Source organism: Hirundo rustica, chromosome 7 (assembly GCF_015227805.2).
Source record: "Hirundo rustica isolate bHirRus1 chromosome 7, bHirRus1.pri.v3, whole genome shotgun sequence".
Lineage (NCBI taxonomy): Eukaryota > Metazoa > Chordata > Aves > Passeriformes > Hirundinidae > Hirundo > Hirundo rustica.
Genome location: NC_053456.1, coordinates 6,494,803 through 6,512,595, shown reverse-complemented (window position 1 = coordinate 6,512,595; position 17,793 = coordinate 6,494,803). Strand labels below are relative to the sequence as shown.

The 17,793-nt window shown below is 41.6% G+C and overlaps 2 protein-coding genes across 6 annotated transcripts in view; one reads left to right on the top strand and one right to left on the bottom strand.

Moving 5' to 3' along the window:
- The window catches only part of TMEM163 (transmembrane protein 163), an 87,904-nt gene extending 81,757 nt beyond the window's left edge, over positions 1-6,147 (bottom strand). Inside the window, exons 1-2 of one of the 2 annotated variants that reach the window (XM_040070157.2) lie at positions 5,786-6,147; positions 739-858 (exon numbers count right to left, since the gene is read on the bottom strand). In XM_040070157.2, the coding sequence (XP_039926091.1) occupies positions 739-858; positions 5,786-5,939 (274 nt within the window). In that variant the 5' untranslated portion in view covers positions 5,940-6,147. The remainder of the gene's footprint in view (positions 1-738; positions 859-5,785) is intronic. The other variant, XM_040070158.2, reaches the window with a different exon arrangement.
- ACMSD (aminocarboxymuconate semialdehyde decarboxylase) overlaps positions 4,968-17,793 on the top strand; it is a 39,729-nt gene continuing 26,903 nt past the window's right edge. Inside the window, exons 1-2 of one of the 4 annotated variants that reach the window (XM_040070154.2) lie at positions 4,968-5,038; positions 10,871-10,926. The gene's annotated coding sequence lies outside the window, so the exon portion shown is untranslated. Of the gene's footprint in view, positions 5,039-10,870; positions 10,927-11,575; positions 11,660-13,255; positions 13,384-17,793 lie in introns of those variants that run through there. The other 3 variants (XM_040070148.2, XM_040070152.2, XM_040070150.2) reach the window with 3 other exon arrangements.

Genomic DNA, 17,793 nt, shown 5'->3' with positions numbered 1-17,793 from the left:
TTGTCTTTAATGTTACTTAATTGCTCAAGATAGAAAGCTTGTATTTTACAAATTTGCATTGAACTAAAATTTGTGTTTACACAATGTTGCATTTTTTTCCTGATTTGAAATAAAAGAGATAGATTTCATTTTTCTTCCCATATAAAAGTGGTTTGGGTTTAGTTTGGATTTTTTTTCCACTCAAATTCTTTGTTTAAAGGTAAACTAGAAAAATTACATGAAACATATAGAAAAACACCGGCTTAAAAACAAAATGGAATTTCTCTTCCAGATTAGCATTTTCTTAGGTTATCTCTCAGTGTAATACAGACAAATTATATATTTCTCCCTTACAATTCACTGTTCTTTATTATAGCATTCCCACTACAAATCCCAAGCAGATTAATTGTCATATTTGACCTCTTCGGTAAAAGGCAACCCAGTGCATCATGATTTTTACACTATTCTCCAAAATAAACTGTTCCACATACATAAATGCTAGCAGGAATCAACATCTCCTGTTTCCTTCTCTGACCTTCAACAACCCTATACTCTGCAGAAAAAAACCAAGAGTTTTACTAATTTATAAGCACCATGCAGACACAGGCAGCTTAGAGAGAAACCTCTTTAGCAGTTGCAAAGAAAAAAAAAATCAAAATAAAAACATGAGAAAGCTTCCACAAAGAAAGAAATTCTGAGAGACCAAAAGAAAAACAAAAAGGAAGAGGTGTGAAGATTTAAAATATTCCCAATACTCACTGAAAGCAGCCACTGCAAGAGCCAGTGTGACAATAATGGAGACCCAGGAAACCCACAATGCCTTCTTTCTGTAGCTTTGAGCTTCATGAGGTTTTAGCCTTGTACTGCTTTCTAGTAAACCTGACAAGCAATAAGCAAAGAATGTATGAACAATGCGTTGCTCCTTTTAAAAACACAGCTGTGTTAGTTCAGCCCTAGCACACACATTTACATTCTATATTACACACAAAAGCAACACAGAATCAAATCCTGCTCACATTATTAAGGTTAAGTGAATGAGGCCACCAGAAACATGTGAGTAAGCAAGAAGAGCACACACAAGCTGTTTTGACGCCACACAGAAAGACCCACACATCAATCCCTTAAAAAGAGCACTGCATTCCAGTTATGGAAATCCACAGGTCATTACAATTTCCACTTGTACCTCTACACAAGAAATGGCTCAGTCCTATACTCCCTCTGATCAAAACTTGTTTCAGAACCTGAGGACCCTGGGGCTAATTACCGTAGGAGAAAGGCTCCTGCTCAGCAATCCCTGTGGAATAACCTCCCAACGCACAGGGATACACTGCACATAGTGATCATCAAAGCACAAGTGGGCATGCCTCAGAATCACAGCTAGAGCAGCTGAAAAAGCCTCTTGAAGCACCTTGTCCTTCATCCGAGGTAAGAACACATTCCTGTCTAGAACTAACTGAAGAACCAATTCTGTCCTTGCTGCAATCGGTGCAGAAGGCTGTTGAACACAAGGGAATGCTGTGATTGCTTTTTCTCTTTTTTTGATGCTTTCAGTCAGTGGAAGTCTTTTGTCCATTGATCTTAAATCACAGAGTATGCAGGTTAAACATAAATTAACAACATTCTTTGGTTTTTATTCTCTCAGTCTGAGTCTTAAGCCACTTCTAAAACCCATTCTATGTTTAATACATTCATTCAATTTGAAACATACATTCTTTTTCACCATCAAGTTTCAAATCAAATCTGCTTAACTGAAGAGGAAACCTGATGGCCTTGAATTTCTTAATGAGTTACTCCAGAAGATGTGGGTGATTCCCCTCAGATGATGAGCCCTTTTCAGAGAGATTTGTCTGCACTGAATGCATTGAACTAAGACGATGGTTTAACAGCATGATTTTGAGTAGCTGGTCTAAAGTCTCAAACAAAGGATGGAGAACAGGGGCTCTGTCAGACTCAGCATCAGATTAAAACATAAGAGTTGAAGCTGTTATTATCCTCACCTTCCCCAGTTTTCTCTCTTATGGTGATTGCCACTTTCAAGGCAGGGACATCTGATCTAGATTCAGTGTTCTGCTGAATCCACACCATGTTTAACCAAGTTTATTAACCTTTACAGATATTAATTTCAACTGACTGTAATATACTGGCTGAAAACTGCAATGGTTTTGAAATCAATTCAGAACTGAATCAGACATCTTTGCCTCAGGGGCAGCAATGTGTCAGCAGAGGGGCAGGCAGCCAGGGGTGGTCAAATTTGAGCCATCAGAATTTATTCCGCCACTTGGAGTATGTTAAAATTACCAGTTGTAATCCTAGCATTAGTGGTGGGATACATGCTGTCTTGGAAAAATTCTTTATGCTTTTTACACCTCAGTTACAATAAAGCAAGGAGAGTTTCTTTATGGGAGCTCAGAAAGCCACTCTGAGAATTTCATGCTTGTACTGTATTTTTAGAAAATTTAAAATATTATCACACTTTGTCCTACACACTCCCCCCTTTATGAATGGGAAAGTATCTACAAACTTGCATGGACCAGGCCCTATACTGAAATTTCTTATTAGGTGCATTCTTTGTGTGTCTAATACATGAAAACTGATAGATGACAACTCCAAAAGGTTTGAGTCTTGTACTGATACTGTTGCTCATGATATTTCTAACATGCCTGCTTTCATTTGTGTGAACAATTTTATTTCTTTTTTTTCCCACAAATGTTTGGCCTATCTTCTGCTACAATATATAACGATGTACAGTTTAATTGCTGTCTGGTATGAGGTAATTCAACAACACAGCTTGAAACACAGGAAGCATTTCTACTAATATAACCATAGAGAAAACACATCTTCTCACATTTTGTGTCTTCATCCCTCCTGTCCCCTCCCCAAACCAAAAATTTTAAATTTTGGTCCAAATCTTTTTGGAACGTAAAGCAAGGGTTTGTTCAGCCAATTTTGGTTCTCAACATTTAAACCTCAAACACAGATCAGAATGACAGATATCCTCACCCGTTTCTTCCTTTTAAGACATTTTCAATTCATGGCTACAGCCCACTATTACCTGGGAAGTCCAGCATGCATAGTTGATACTTACAAATCAAACAATACCCTAATTAAACTGAGGGATGGATAATAAGCCCCAGAGCTAGCACAGCACTCCTGATTACTATTCACATGTCAAGCACGTGTCCAGGATGACAGAGACTGCGCTCTTTATAAAACTCAGCCACTTCTGCCGTGTGTGTGTATGTGTTCCTCTGTCTCTCAAAATGGCTGGCATATTCTGGCTGTCAGCGATGTGATCCCTTCCTTCTTGAAATAATTCAAACACATTTTCTGTATCTAAAGTTTTCACCCCCAAGCAAGATCATATAATTCTTATGAGTGTCTTGAGGCCAGCACAGAAAAATACAAACTCATTCACGTGACCACCAAGCCCATGGAATAAAAAATTAATTAGAAGGAACAACAGCTCATTAATTTACACACAAGAACAAAATTGACAAGGTAAACCTCCATATTTTTTCACTGACCATAAGAAAGCGAGTTTTAAGCGTCCGCAAGAGGATGAAAGTTAATCTTTCAGTATGACCTGCACTGTTACAAAAATAAAAAGCTAGCATCTACAAATGAAATTTCTCCGCCCTGAAATTAACATACTGAGTAATTTTATTGCCAATAATTTATTTAGCACATGGATATCCTTAAGGTATAAAAAAGATGATGAACTGGTTCAATTAACTGGATTTTTAATTCATCGTTCAGCATCTTCACATATTAACAGATTTTCTTCCCATAAAAAAATGAGAAGGAGAAAAAAACCTGCTTAACAGTTGCAGAACACAAGCTTGGCATATTTGTGAAGTGATTCTAGGATATTCTTTACCATATGCTGACTTACCAGAAGTACTTTTCTATTTGGCTAAGGGATCATTTTAAAATGTCAAGTTAGAAATTGTGGAAGAGATAAGGCTAATAAAAAACCTGTTCACCTAAAGATGTTAATTTAAGGGTCCCATCCACAAAATTATCAGCGATTTTGGATCTGGCTCCTAAGGAGCAAATATCTTGTTCCAAATTTTAGGGTTAGTATTTATTTTTAGCAAACATGGGAGCATCATCTCTATAACTGGATCTGGTATGATTCATTGGAAAGGATTGTAGGAAAAAGTACAATCTAAAAGGCCAGACTTAACATTTTCAACAGGGACAGCCTGCAAAAAGCATACCAGATTTTCCTCTGCAATGACTGTGAATTTTCCCGGTATAGATGGAATCAGTAACTACAGGAAAGGCAGAAAGAAAGGTACTGCAAGGGCCATAGGAGGAGCATGGAGGCAAGGAAGAGAATTTAATCAGCAGCTTTAGCTTCATCTCCCTCATAGAAACAAATAGGTTAGGTACAACAGACACTATATGGAATTACCCTTAATGCCAAAAGGGAAAGCTTTCACCTTCAGCTCTGTCATACTGGGCACGAATTAAAATTTTCTGTAACCAAACTTCTCTGCTCGAACCATAATCAAAATTCCTCACTCAGGTAGGAGAGAGCTGAAGCCCCAGACTGCCCTGAGGCAGGCACAACGTCTGTCCTCAGCCACGGGCAGTGACAGCGAGGGTACCCCCGGAAAAAGGGCTGCTCCCAGCCCCTGCATGTCTGGAACTGTGGTGAACGCTCTTCCCCTCGCTCCTCTACTTTGTGTCTACGATTTGAGGCTTCGGGAAGCTGGGCAAGGAACAGGAGATAGATAGGAGATAGGGTTACATGTAAAGGGGTTATGGATGAAGACTGAGAACACAAAAGGGATGCAAAAAGAAGAATGGAAAAGGAAGAGAAGGCAACAGAGAGGCTAAGGGAAGCCAATAGATGAAATTAAAAGATGGAGACAAATTGTGTGGAAGAGGAGCCTGGAGGCGTTGTGGATGACAGGGCAGTGGGGAGGGTTAAAATGGCAGCTGCCTTTGTGGGCGGCAGGTGAGTGAGCCCTGAACAGATGTCCGAGATGGATGTGCTCCGCACGAAAGCGTAACGCGCTCGGGAAGCACGCACCTTTCCTTCCCTGGTCAGGTATTTAAGTAAATAACAAAAACAAACAAACAAACAAACAAGAAACCGAGTTGTGTGGAAGTGCACAGTTCGGTGGGGGAAGGGAGGCAAGGCGTGAGACGAGTGCCCCGAGCCTGGCTGGGGCGGACCCCCAGAAACGCCCGGTTGTGCCTTGCTCCAAGGGCGGCTGCGACCACCCCGCCGGCTTGGGCACCTCAGCGGCTCCCGGGAAACCCCCGGAAAACCCCCGGCCCTGCCCGGCCCTGCCGGGAGCTCCACCGGCCCCCGCCCCGCTGCCTGTGGAGCCATGTGCCGCCGGCAGCCGCTCCGCCGCCGGGCAGGCAAGTTCTCGGGCGAGGTGGGAGCAGCCACGAATAGAGTTTATAAAAATACTTCAAAGCTGTCGCGGAGCGCTCGCACGGGAGCTAAAACGGGGCAGAGCTTCGAGGGCGGCGCGGGGGGATGCTAAGCGGCTGCCAGCGGCGGGATGAGGGGTGGGCGAGCGGGGCTGGAGGGGGGAAGCTCGGGGGGCAAGAGCCGGCGTGCGGCTGCCGGGGCTGAAGGGGAGGGGGCGGGCAGGGCTGCCGCGGCGGCGTGGGGAGGGTCCGGGGCCAGGAGAGAGAGAGGATGCTGCGGACAGGGCGTCGGAGGAGCCGTCTGGGTGGGTATGGGGCGCCTCGGGACGCAGGGGAGGTGGTGGGGCTCTCCACAGCGGAGAGCAGCGTGCAGGGAGGCAGGGGACGGACGGACGGACGGACGGGCGCTCACCTCTGTCCTCCAGCCCCTCGCTGAACTGCCCGCTCTCCCCGATCCGCAGCTGCTCCTGCTGCTGCTCCCGGGGGGCCCCCGGCGGGTTGGCCCCGGGGGGCTGCACGATGGCGGGGTTCGGAGTGGTGTCCAGAGGGGCAGCGGACGGCTCCATTTCTTGCGGGGCGGCGGGAAGCGGCCGGCGGCTGTGGCGGGGAAGCGAGGAGCGAGCGGAGCATCCAGCCCGGGTGCGAGCCCGGGGAGAGGAGGAGACTCCGGCTCAGAGCATCAGGGAGACGAGGACGGGCAGCGAACAAACTCCGGGTGCTCCGCGCCGGGCGCTGCCCGCGGCCGCCTCATCACTGCCCGCGGCGGAGAGGGGCAGGTGGGAGCGCGGTGCCGCCTCCCGGCGCTGCCCGTCCCCTCCCCGCCCCGCCGAGCTCCGCCGCCGGCGGGAGCGGCTCAGCAAGCGGGATCCTCCTCAGCCTCCCCTCGCCATGGCGGGCTCTGCCTCCTCCTCCTCCTCCCGGAGCCGAGCCTCGGAGGGAAGAGCTGTCCAGGGATTGTCCAAAGCCGGAGCCCTCCCGCCGCTCCCGAGGGCTGCGGGTGCCGGCCCTGGGCAGCGAGGCCCCGTCCGCCTCGCCTCCCCTCACACAGGTAAAGACACGGCCCCCTTTGCTGGGGATCTGCTCATCCTCCATCCGCCTTTGCCCCTTTTCGGGATCAGAGGAGAATCTCAGGCGCCTCTCAGACCCCGCAGCACCGACGTTCTGTCACACTCAGAGCTGCCTTCAAGCTGCCCTCGAACATGCAGCACCTCATGCTGAAGCATGGGATTAGACTTGCTGTCCTCACATTGCTCACCTGCCTTTCCTAGGGCTGTAGAACATAGGGGAAAAAAAATAAAATCTCAGGAGCACAGAAATGTTTTTTTTAAAATGTAAAATTTTACGGATAAATCTGTGCCAGGGCTGCTTGCTTCTTCTGTGCTGGTTTCTAATGACTAGATGGAGAGGTGCAAGTAAACAAAGCATTCTTTGTGCGAGCACAGTCTCCCAATTGCATGCTTACTTGCATGCAGATATATTTTGAAGCTGCATCAGGTTTTGACTTGAAAAATTTGTCTAGGAAAATATCAAAAGACAATTAAACATTGCAGCCCTGGTCCTTTGGTGATACATAAGGATACAATCCCCATTTAAGTTGTATGAAGATCAGATTGCCTTTGTCTTTTGAGAAATTAGTGAATTTGGAGCGTATGGAAAGGCCAGCAGGAAATTAATATTTATGCCAACATGGGAACATGATTTTATGAACTGTCAGAATCTTGCTGATGTCAGCCTTACAAAAAGTTTTGTAGCAGTTTAGTAATACCTGTCTAAAAATGGTCAGTGCAACATTATTACCAGAATGTCTTAATTTTTAAAAAATGTCTCTTAAAACTCTATACTAATCTTCAAAATCTTTTAATCTGATTTTTAAGTCATTAATTATTTGAAAAAGCATAAGTAAAATGTAGGTAAATGTTAAGAGACATGAAATACTGATTTAGAAACTGATTGGCTTTTTGGCAATCTTGTTTTATGGAGATGGCCGTTGTAATGTGAGGGATTGGTGTTTTTACCTAATCTTACGATTTCTTTATGTATAACATACCATACCTACTGTACGAAATATATTTGAAGTCTTCATGCCTCTCACCTAAATTTCACCCCTGGCTATCCTACCCTGCTTTGTGATCCCAGAGCTGAGCTCTTGCTCTTCTAGTTGGATCAGCATTAATATGGATATAAGCAATGCTAAAATTACTTGCTTTTTCCCCATGAAATGGATAGTAAATGACAACGTGCCTATTTGATGTTAATGTCAGAAGAGTTTTGTTCTCATGTGCATAAGTTAACAAAAGTGAGTTCTTTTGAGGGAACTGTTATTTTGGGGTTCAGGCTGAGTTGGGAGGGGTTGAAAACTAGCAACTGCATTTTATTTTTTTATTATTATTATTTTTATTTTTTTTTCTTTAAGGGCTCTTTTTTAAGCTCTGGCTACCTAGAACCTGCAAGATGCTAGAGCAGATGGATGTATGCATGTGAGAGGTGAATGGCAAGTAGAAAAGGCTCACCTTTTGTTGCTTACATAAAAATAGATTGTGATGTGCCTTCTTCATTTAAAATGTGTCTGTAGAGTGAAAATCCTTAAATGAGTAGGACCAGTTTTGTAAACCAGTCAGAGACAAGGAATGGGGACTGATCACTCTTCAGGACCTCGCAGGGACACAGAAATCTCTGGTGACACGGTCCCATGCAGAGTGCAGCCAGGACAAACCATGAAGAGTCTCTTGAAATTGCTGCAACAGATACAATGCTCCCTAATGCAGTTATTGCAGGATCCCTCCTCTTCCATGGAGATAAATCCGTATCTGATCCATTCCAGTAAGAACTTTCTTATTCCTTGCATAAATGAGAAACTAGTGGAGAGTTTCTCTCTCAAGGAGAGACCAGTGACTCTCCTTGAGCATTACCTCCTTTCTCCTAGTCTCTCCAAGCTATTTTGGTATTCTCATAACTTCCAGAAATCAAACCAAGAGGAAAGTGCCCGGAGATTCCTAATTCCATTTCTTTAAAAGGAGGTCAAGGGGGTAGGTTTCCAAATGATTTAGAGAAAAATAGGAACTAAGAACACCAAAGCACAAGTTTTAAACTTTAATGTGTTTCTTTCTCTTTTTTCAGTTGCCCTCAATTGCTGTTCTTACATAAAACTGTGTCTGGCAGAGACTGGAGCTGTCTCTAATTGTATAATTGCTATAGTGTTCAGGCTGTAGCAAAGAATATGATGCCTGCAAAGAGTATTATAGTTTCTTTTAAATGACTCTCTTCAGTGCTTTCAAACACAGCCTCGCATGAGGAGGGTCATACACTGCATTTAGCAAATACAAATTCAAAACATTAAGCAGATCCACAATGAAGGGCCTTTGAGATCACAGCATTGTCTATACAAACTGGCTACCAAGGAGCAGAAAGGCTGTCATATCATAGCTGCTGGAAGCTGCTTTCCAGCACTGCCTCGTGTTTCTCATGACACTCAATCACACAAAGCGTGTTCCATTGGATGAAGATGTAGGGTTGGATTTTTAAAGGTATGGATCCTGTTTTCCAGCCCTGCTGGACTTCTTGTGTGTCCATAGGCAGTCAATGAAGATAAAAAAACCTCACCCTAATGGCCATATTAATACATTATTTTATTTCTTGGCCCCTCAAACATCCCTTTGTTGGATAGGAATAATGGAAAGCCAAAATCAGTTTAAAAAAAGAAAAAAAAAGGCATGTCTCTGGATTCAGTCTAACTAGGCTGACACCATCCTATCTTCCCTATCTTCTGTAGCTGCTGCAAGATTCATATACCCTTGCAGAACTTTGTTCCCAGCTGGAGCTGCCTGTAATTTCCATAATATTTTGACTTCCAGAGAAAGGAGATTTCAGATGAGATGGATGTCTCATGCACCACAGCAAACAGCAGCAACACAAAGAACTTCTTCTTCCTCCTCTGTATCGTCCGTGGTCTGCTTTTGTTGTGACTCTTTTTCCTTCCTTCCTTCCTTCCTTCCTTCCTTCCTTCCTTCCTTCCTTCCTGCCTTCCTGCCTTCCTTCCTTCCTGCCTGCCTTCCTTCCTTCCAATAAATTAATAATATCAATCAGATTTGAATTTCTAGGTTTCCTTTTCTTTTTAGCTCCACTGACAGGAATGTTTTCACTAGAATTTACAGAACACAGTGGTGCACTCAAAGGCTCCTGAGAAGGAATTTTCCTTGGTTTCACTGATGTTAACTTGTCCATGTTCCATTTTGCTCTTAAGTGCAGCACTTAAATTAAGAGCCCTCTTGCATATTTGGAAAGAGCTGGTCAGCTGACCTGGTGATTAATTTTTATTATTCTCAAAAGCATAAGAGCAAGGTAATGCCATACACCATTTTGTTTGCTGGGCTGCATTTCACACATGCACTAAACACAAAACTGCCCTTTTTTGCAACAAAATACTGTGTTTGTCAATGGCAGTATCAGAAAGTGCAAGTGTAAGCCAGGATGGTTTATTAGTTTGGTCTATCAGACATTTCATGGCTGAGAGTCATAAAAAAATGCTCACTTCTTACTTGATTCATATGCCTTTCATGGCCCTACAGCAGGAGCAGTTCTGCAGGGGACACATCTCAAACAAAACTAAGAACCAATCCAGTTCTAAAAGCCATCAGTCTGGTGGCCATCAGTCCCATAAAGGTCATCACTACAGCTCATCTTCAGTGTCACTCCTCTGGGACCAAAGTCTGAGTTATCCTGATATTCCAAAAGGCAGCACCTTTGCTAAGTGTTTATGGAGCTTCAATGCTCAGCAATTTTGCACTACAGCTCCCTATTCGTGTCTGCCTGTGGATGAAATGATAAGATACTTGAGATCATTTAGACATGTCCTTCTCTAATGACTAGATTAAATATGTCTCTTTAGTGATAAAAGCCTCTAGATTCTGTATTTCACTTTTTTTTTCCCCCACAAACCTGATAATTTCTTTCAATAGCCCCTCAACCGTCCTGTGTGACATTGGCTGCCATAGTCTTCTTTTCTCCTACAGTTTTCTTCTACAAACAAGTCAGGCTACATGCAGAAGGATGTTTTTTAACTCTTTGTTTGTTTGTTTGCTAGTTTATTTGGTGGCAAGCAGGCAGAGGCAGACGCAGATCTTGCTCTTGTTGTGTAGCTCACCTGTAGGCCCACAGCGTTTTCAGTGGTCAATAGGATGAGAACACCAGGTTCTTTTAACCTGGTCTAGATACCCCTCAGCCTAGTATTCGTCACCTTGTTTTTTAAATTTAAAACAAAAAATAATGTTGATGTTGGTACACAACACTGCATTAATTTTTAAACCACAGAGTGTACTTAAATTATTATCCAATGTATGTTGGTGGGTTTGTGTTTTTCTCTTGCACTGGCTTAAACAGAGTTTAAATTGAAATCGTCTCTCTTCTTGGCATTTTTAGACGGAATATTAACTTGGGTCAAAAAGTAATCAGAATGTTACTTTGGAAAAAGAATATGGTAATTCAGTACCTTTTCCTGCAGGCTGTGAAGAGTGCCCATAATCAGGTTCCCAGAGGATACAGCATGCACTGACCTTGGTAAGTAATTGATGACACCTCACACAAGCACCTACCCTTTCCCTATACAATGTTGTTGCAGGATCATATTTGCAAAAAACGCCACAGCCAGCATGAGCCACAGGCATTGATAGACTCAATCGTGGCAACAAAGAAGGAATAAAAACAGAGGCTGCAAAATATGTCATCTGAAAATGGGCAGAAAATCCTGGAAAAGATTTTTTACAGTGAGCATTTACCAACTATTTTAAGAGCTGTTCTTAATTCAAGGTAAAACTGCCATGTAAATATGGGAGACCGTGAAAAACTAATCTGACAATATTGTTCAGTTAAGCAAGACCAAGTGTGTCTATTCCAAACAACGTTGTTTCTTTACCACTGTAGACATCTTGTTTCCAAGTTTCGTGTGACTGGAAAAAATGGCTCATTTGACAGTGGTTTTATTTAATTGTTAATATTCACAAGTATTAAAGAGAAATGGAAGGGAAAATTAATTTTCAAGAGGTAGCAACCTGTTCCTTAAGTCATAATCTTCTTCCTTTTTACTCTTTTTCTGCTTTCCACACTGTGTAGAGGTCTTATTTCCAATGAGGCTCTAACCATAGCCTAATGGGTGATGTGACTTTAAGCAGCTGATATTTCATTTTTTGCATCTTTTCCTCTTGCTAAGTCCGTTCCTCCTGAGGCACCTGTCTACCGAGCTCTTTTCCCACCATGCCAGACCCAGGTTTTGTTAAAAAGGCTTCATGGAAAGGTAAATACACATTTACTTCATACTCAGATTCCCCCCATGCATTTATAGTTTTTTAATTTTACTCTGTGCGTTTAAAAAATAAAAAAAAACAACAACAACAACAACAAAAATATAATAAAAAGAGTGATAATCCCTACTTTGAAAGTAAGAACCTAACAGAAAATCCCATTTTCTTATGGGATTTGCTTGTGTCAGAAAAGACATGTAACAGGTTTTATGGGGAATTTTTTTTCTTGCTGTATTTTTATCTTTTATCAAAAGACCCTGTGTGTTTGAGGGAATTGCCTTTCTACTCCTTTATAGCAATAATACTTAGATTGCTTCTTCTCTGCTCTTGAGTAAGTACTCCACAGCTCCCTTTTGCTGTAAGTTGTTTGATAAACACTATAAGATGATAATATTTCTGCATTTTATTGAAGAGTATTTTATCTTTTCTGATGCCAGATGAATTGTTGCTAGGGTTCTGCACATTCCTATCTGAGGATTTAGCAAGGATAACTATAGAGAGGGTTTGGAAAAAGCCTGATAGCCACTGCCAAAATGAGTATTTTGAAAAACATGGTCTTCATAGCCAGGAAACCATACACATTTCCCTGTGTGCCAGTTTTGGGGGCTTTTTGACACCTTCTCAAGCAGATGTTTGACACTTTAAATCAAACTCTGCTGGGTCTTGATGGACATCCAATTTCTAATACCTAGAAGAGTGTGTTATCCACTTGTTTTTTGCCTGTTTGATTTTGTTACTGCCTTTTTTTTTTTTTTTTTTTTTTTTTTCCTGGAGGAAATAAAAGAAGTCTTCTGAATCCTGACACACAGTTTGGGTTTGAATACTTTATTTTAATGAAGGGAGATGCTGTAGGTAAAATAATTAAATACTCTAGAAACTAACTTTCTGGAAGAGGCAGAAATATTGTCAGCAACATACAGAGGAGTTATGATAGATCTCTGCATTCTTTATTCTCATGATATATTAATTGTTTCTCATCCTCCTGAAGAGTGAATCACATCATTGATGTCATTCATCCTGTAAGAAGAAATGGGGACCATTTTTAAGTGGAATTCAACCCCAAAAGTTTGAGCCCAAAAGCCAGGCCCTTCTCTGTGTGCAGAAGTAGGAAAAGCAACAGATCTGCATTTGGCCTTGCATGGGGAAATACACTGTGGATATTGACATTTTTCTATCCATAGTGAGCACTGTCAGGCCTGGATTTATGGAAGATGGATAGGGTAGCCAGTTAACAACCCCACTAAAACATTTATGTTATATTAGCAGTGATAGAGTTGTGCATGGCTGCTAGCATTTGCCAGTTTTACAAGGGAGAGGAGCATCTTCAGGAAATTGAAGAACCTTTCTCTGTAGAATGAAGACTGTTAACTCCACCTCACCTACAAATGCCTTCTTAAACAACCACTAAAATTAAAATTTAAATGCAATTGAAGTTTGAAGCTCAAAATGTCAGTGATATTTTGAACCTCTGCTGCAATAAAATTGTTCTGTAACCAAAAAGAAAGATGACAATGCCAGTCATATAATTTAATAAGACCATGATAAAAGTCAATTTCTGCCTCTTTCAGATTCTGTCTAAAGCTTTTGATGATGCCTAAAAGTTATCAAGGGACAGGCAGTCACAGAGTAAAGCAGACAGCTCCCTTTCCATCAACAACACCACTGATATTTTCAGTACTGGGGTGCAGGCATGCCTTAATAACCACAGAAGTTTCAGGTAATTTTCACATTCTTCTATTAGAAAATGTGTATTTTAAGAGGTTGTATTTTACTGACAGAATTGATATAGTTTGATTGGTTTTTGCTCCACCCACTGACTAGCACAGCTGATCCTGGATTATACAAGTTGATTGTAGTTATATGGTGAGGCAAACAGAGGCAGTATCTGTAAATAGAAGTAATACATTTTAATTAACCATCTGGTTTAATTAATTTCCAAATAATTAGAGTAGCTCAGAAAGTGTAGCTAGGTGTGCAGTCTTCCTGACTTCAGGGTTTGCATGTCTAAAAGCACCTTCTTTCTTCACTTTTGTCTTCAATTAAAAACCTGTCCACAGGCTTTGCCTTGTCTTTGTACCAAAGTGTCTTCCTTTCACATGTCTGGGTTTTGTCACATTTAGGATACCAGTGTATAATTTGTTACCAGGATATGCATCACCAAGTGACTTCTCAGGTTGAGTCAACCACAAGCCATATTTAGGCAGGATTTTTTGTGTGTGTCACATGAAAAAAAAAGTTTCTTCCTATAAAGTTTGAAATTCAGCTAATGGAGGCAAGGTGATGTGTTTTTTAATTAGCTGGTGTTTTAACAAGTGGACCAATATTGTAACACAGACATGTGAAGAAGATAAAGGCTACTGTGGCAGTCACAGCCTCAAAATACTCTTACAGACCCACTGCATGTTTCATGTCCAAAAGAAGCCCAGTTTCTGCTCTTGGAGCAGCTGAGCACACTTCTTGCACCAGACAATACTTGTAAGAGGTTATTAGTGTTTGGGTGTAGTTGTTATTTAGTTGTAAGATAGACCTGGCTTTTTGCTTTGTGTTTCTTAACTTACACTTCTCTAACTTTGCTCTGGAGAGCTCTTTCTTGGCTTGCTCATTTGAGCCTTACTTGCAGGCTGAGAATTTGGGGGGACACAGTGAGTTCCTGCACCTGAGATACTTTTTTATCCGTTATTCTGCTGTGCAAAATCTCCTTTACTGCTTCAGCAGAGTTGCTTGTTCTTCCTCCCTTTCCAAAACGGAAGAGGGAGAATGAGAACAAATGGCCTGAGCCAGTGCCAAACTGGGCACGAGAGGTTCAGGTGGAACATTAGGAAAATGTTCTTCACTAGGATGTTGGTGTGTCACCAGATGAGCTTACTGAGAGAGGTGGAGGAATCTTGCCCCTTGGAGGATTTCTGAGTTCAGCTACCACAAAAGGCCCAGGTGACCACAGCTGGCCTGGGATAGTGGTGCTTGTGGTCCTTCCCAGGGAAGAGAGCTGGACTAAATGTCCTCCAGGCCCAAAGTTCTTTGATTTAACCAATACAAACCTCAGGGCTTGTATTGCTGTAAGGTTTCATCTTGTAAATGATAAATAAAGTAGTATCAAAGCAGGTTCACACAAAATGTGCAGAGGTTTAGAGAAAGTGATCATTCCAGCCTAAGTGCAGGTTAATTTACCAATGAAGGACAAGTGCTATGTTTTCCTGAAGGATAAAATTCTGATGACTTACTCCTCTTGGATTGTTGCTTTACTGTTGACTTTAGGAGGTCTCTCAGTGGAGTACATTCCTTATCTGATAGTCTATCTAAGCCCCTTATTCTACTCTATAATTTTATGATAAGCCTACTGCCGTTACCTTATATAATTTTGAATTTTGGTCACTTTGTTTAATTTTTTATTTATGGGTACAGAAAAGTGACCTCATACTTATGAAGATCATTAGTTGTGAAACTCTTTGGAATTACAGGTTGTTCTGGCTGATGTATCAGTAAACTTTGAATTATCTCCTTTATCAGCCTGAAGTTTGTGTAATTGTATTTACCAAAAATTCAATTTCTAAATGAAATTTAATCAGGAAATAAAATCAAGAAGCTACCGAAGTCTGTTTCCCATCCCATAATCATTTTAAATAAAAGTTCATTGAGATTGTTTTGCTTATCTTAACTTTGAGGATAAAACATGTTTAGAAGATATTTAAATTTTCATGGACTCCTAGAACAAATTGAGTTGGAAGGAACCTTAATGATCATCTGAGAAGATTTGTTTTTGTGGAGGTTCTTTTGCTTTAAACTTATTTCTGTATTAAAACTGTCCACTGGTTGCAACACTAATTAGATTGATATTGCACGGGATATCCAGATTTGTTGCCCCTAGACTTGTTGATTTTCCCACTAGAGGGCATTATGCATTATGTGCAAGTTAATTTATAGGTTGACTATAATTGCACATGCTAAAGATTTAAAAAATAAGAAATTATTTATTGTGTTTGCTCTTAGTCTGTGCTCAGAACTGTGGCTTAAAAATCACTTGACCTACTTCTACCTAGCAGCAACCCAATCCATCCTTAATGGATCAAATATGGATTTACTCAAAGCAATAAAGGAAGTCAGCCATGGCAACAATATCTGATCATGTGTGCAATGTGCTTTTTAGAATAAAACTTGTCCAACCATTTCTGCATTGAACATTTAAAGAGTGACTTCAATGCTGCAGATTGCTTCCTTTCTGGCTGCATGGCTTCAGCTGAAGCGATGTCCTAACTAAAGCTGCAGTGCTGAAGATTGTATTTAAATAAAGAGCCCCACATGAGAATTTTTTTTTTTTTTTTTTTAATAACTAAATCAGGATAGGTAATCAGAATAATTTATCACTTCAAATTTATATGTAGAGATGCTGCTGTTTCCTCCACACAGGAAATTAACAATCCCCTCACAAAAAATTATGTGTTGCTCAAGAGTGAGGCATCTAGAACCCAAGGTCCTGACCAGGGAACCTCCACCTGAGGTGGAGCAGAAGTCCAACACCTTCAAAAGAGCTGATCAGAAGTGTTATCCAGGGTACACTTCCCTGTATTCCGCATTCTGAGCTCTGTTTTTTTCTTTATTCTTTATGTAGAATGCAAGAGGCTCCAGGCTGGAAAGGGGTAATCCAATATTGCAACATTTAGTGTAAGAGAGGTGCAGAATATGAGCTGGATGAACCAGTTCCGTTAGCCTGGGCCAATAATGGAAAAGTATCCAAGGACAAGAAATCAAGTAAATATTAGCTCAGTATTAAAAAGGTCTTTTCAATCCTCATGCTGTTGGAACACATGATAGAAAAGTAGAACTTGTGCTTGTTTCTAAATTGGCTTTTGTGAAGAGGACAGATTAAGGCCACTTGGAGAAACTTACCAAAAGATTGCCATGAGCTCAGTGAAATTGTGTTTTCTGTTTAAAACTTTATTTTACTCGTGCTATGCCCTGAGGTTCTATAAGTGATGATTTTAATTGTCCTGTGCAGTGCATGGCTGTAGATAATGCAATGCATGATTCCTTGACGTGGAAGTGTTTGTGGATTGTATTTGCCTATGATGGGTGAAGGGATCCAGCCCTTCTGTAACACTGCTATAGAAAACACCTCATGAGAGCTGCCTTCAACCAAATTGTTGAATTACCTACGAACTGCAAATATGAACTAGGGTACAGATGCACTGAATTAGAGCAACTGGCTTCCTCTTGTCACTTGAGATGAAGAGATTGAACGTAGCTTTTAGTTGGTTAGTGATATTATAAATTGGTAGATGTTAATTTTTGTTAATTGTATTGTTGGTTAATTTTAATAAACACACGTACTTCATTACTAGGATCCAAAACTTGAGAGTTTCACAAATGGCATGAAATGCTATTGCTAATTAACAGATTTTTATATGGAAAGGCTAGTGACAGAAATTTCCTTTATTATTTAGTCAATGGTGAGCACTTAGTAAAAGTCAACATCCCAATCCTGGTACTTGAAGCATGTATTCTACATCAGGATCCTAATGGTTGTGCTCCAAGCCCCCGAGGGATTTTAATACACCCAGTAGTTCAATAACATAGAGCAGAGACAAACAAGCATGTGAGAAAAACGGATATTTGGAGGCACGTGTTTTCTTCCTGTTCCTAAAAGAAGCTGAATTACTAGAGACAGAGGGATCTTAAAACACGCATTCAGCAGCCAGGGCACGATATGAAGGTGTAAAACATCGATCATAAATCACCACCCGGCTCACAGCAGCTCACCCCAGTCCTGCTCTGACACTGCAGCATCGGCCACGAGGAGGGAGCTCCGGCAGAACCCGGGGCATCAACAGGAGATCCGAGCTCGCAGGGAGCCCTGCAGGCACTGCTGGCTGCTCCACAAACTGCAGCCTGCAGCATTCACCGCGTAATGCACAAACACGAGTCACAAAGTTGTGATCTGTAACGCAGATCTTGCTTTTGCGGCACCAAGCTGGCACGGGCCATCAGAGCTAGTCCAAAACCAGTCCAATTAAACACTCTGGTGTTTAATTACTGAACTCCAGGCAAGATTTACCTGTGATTCCTCATTTAGATGGGTCTGTCTTTCCAGGGGGTCAAAATTGCTTTTTGAATCTCCACTTGATAGATTTCT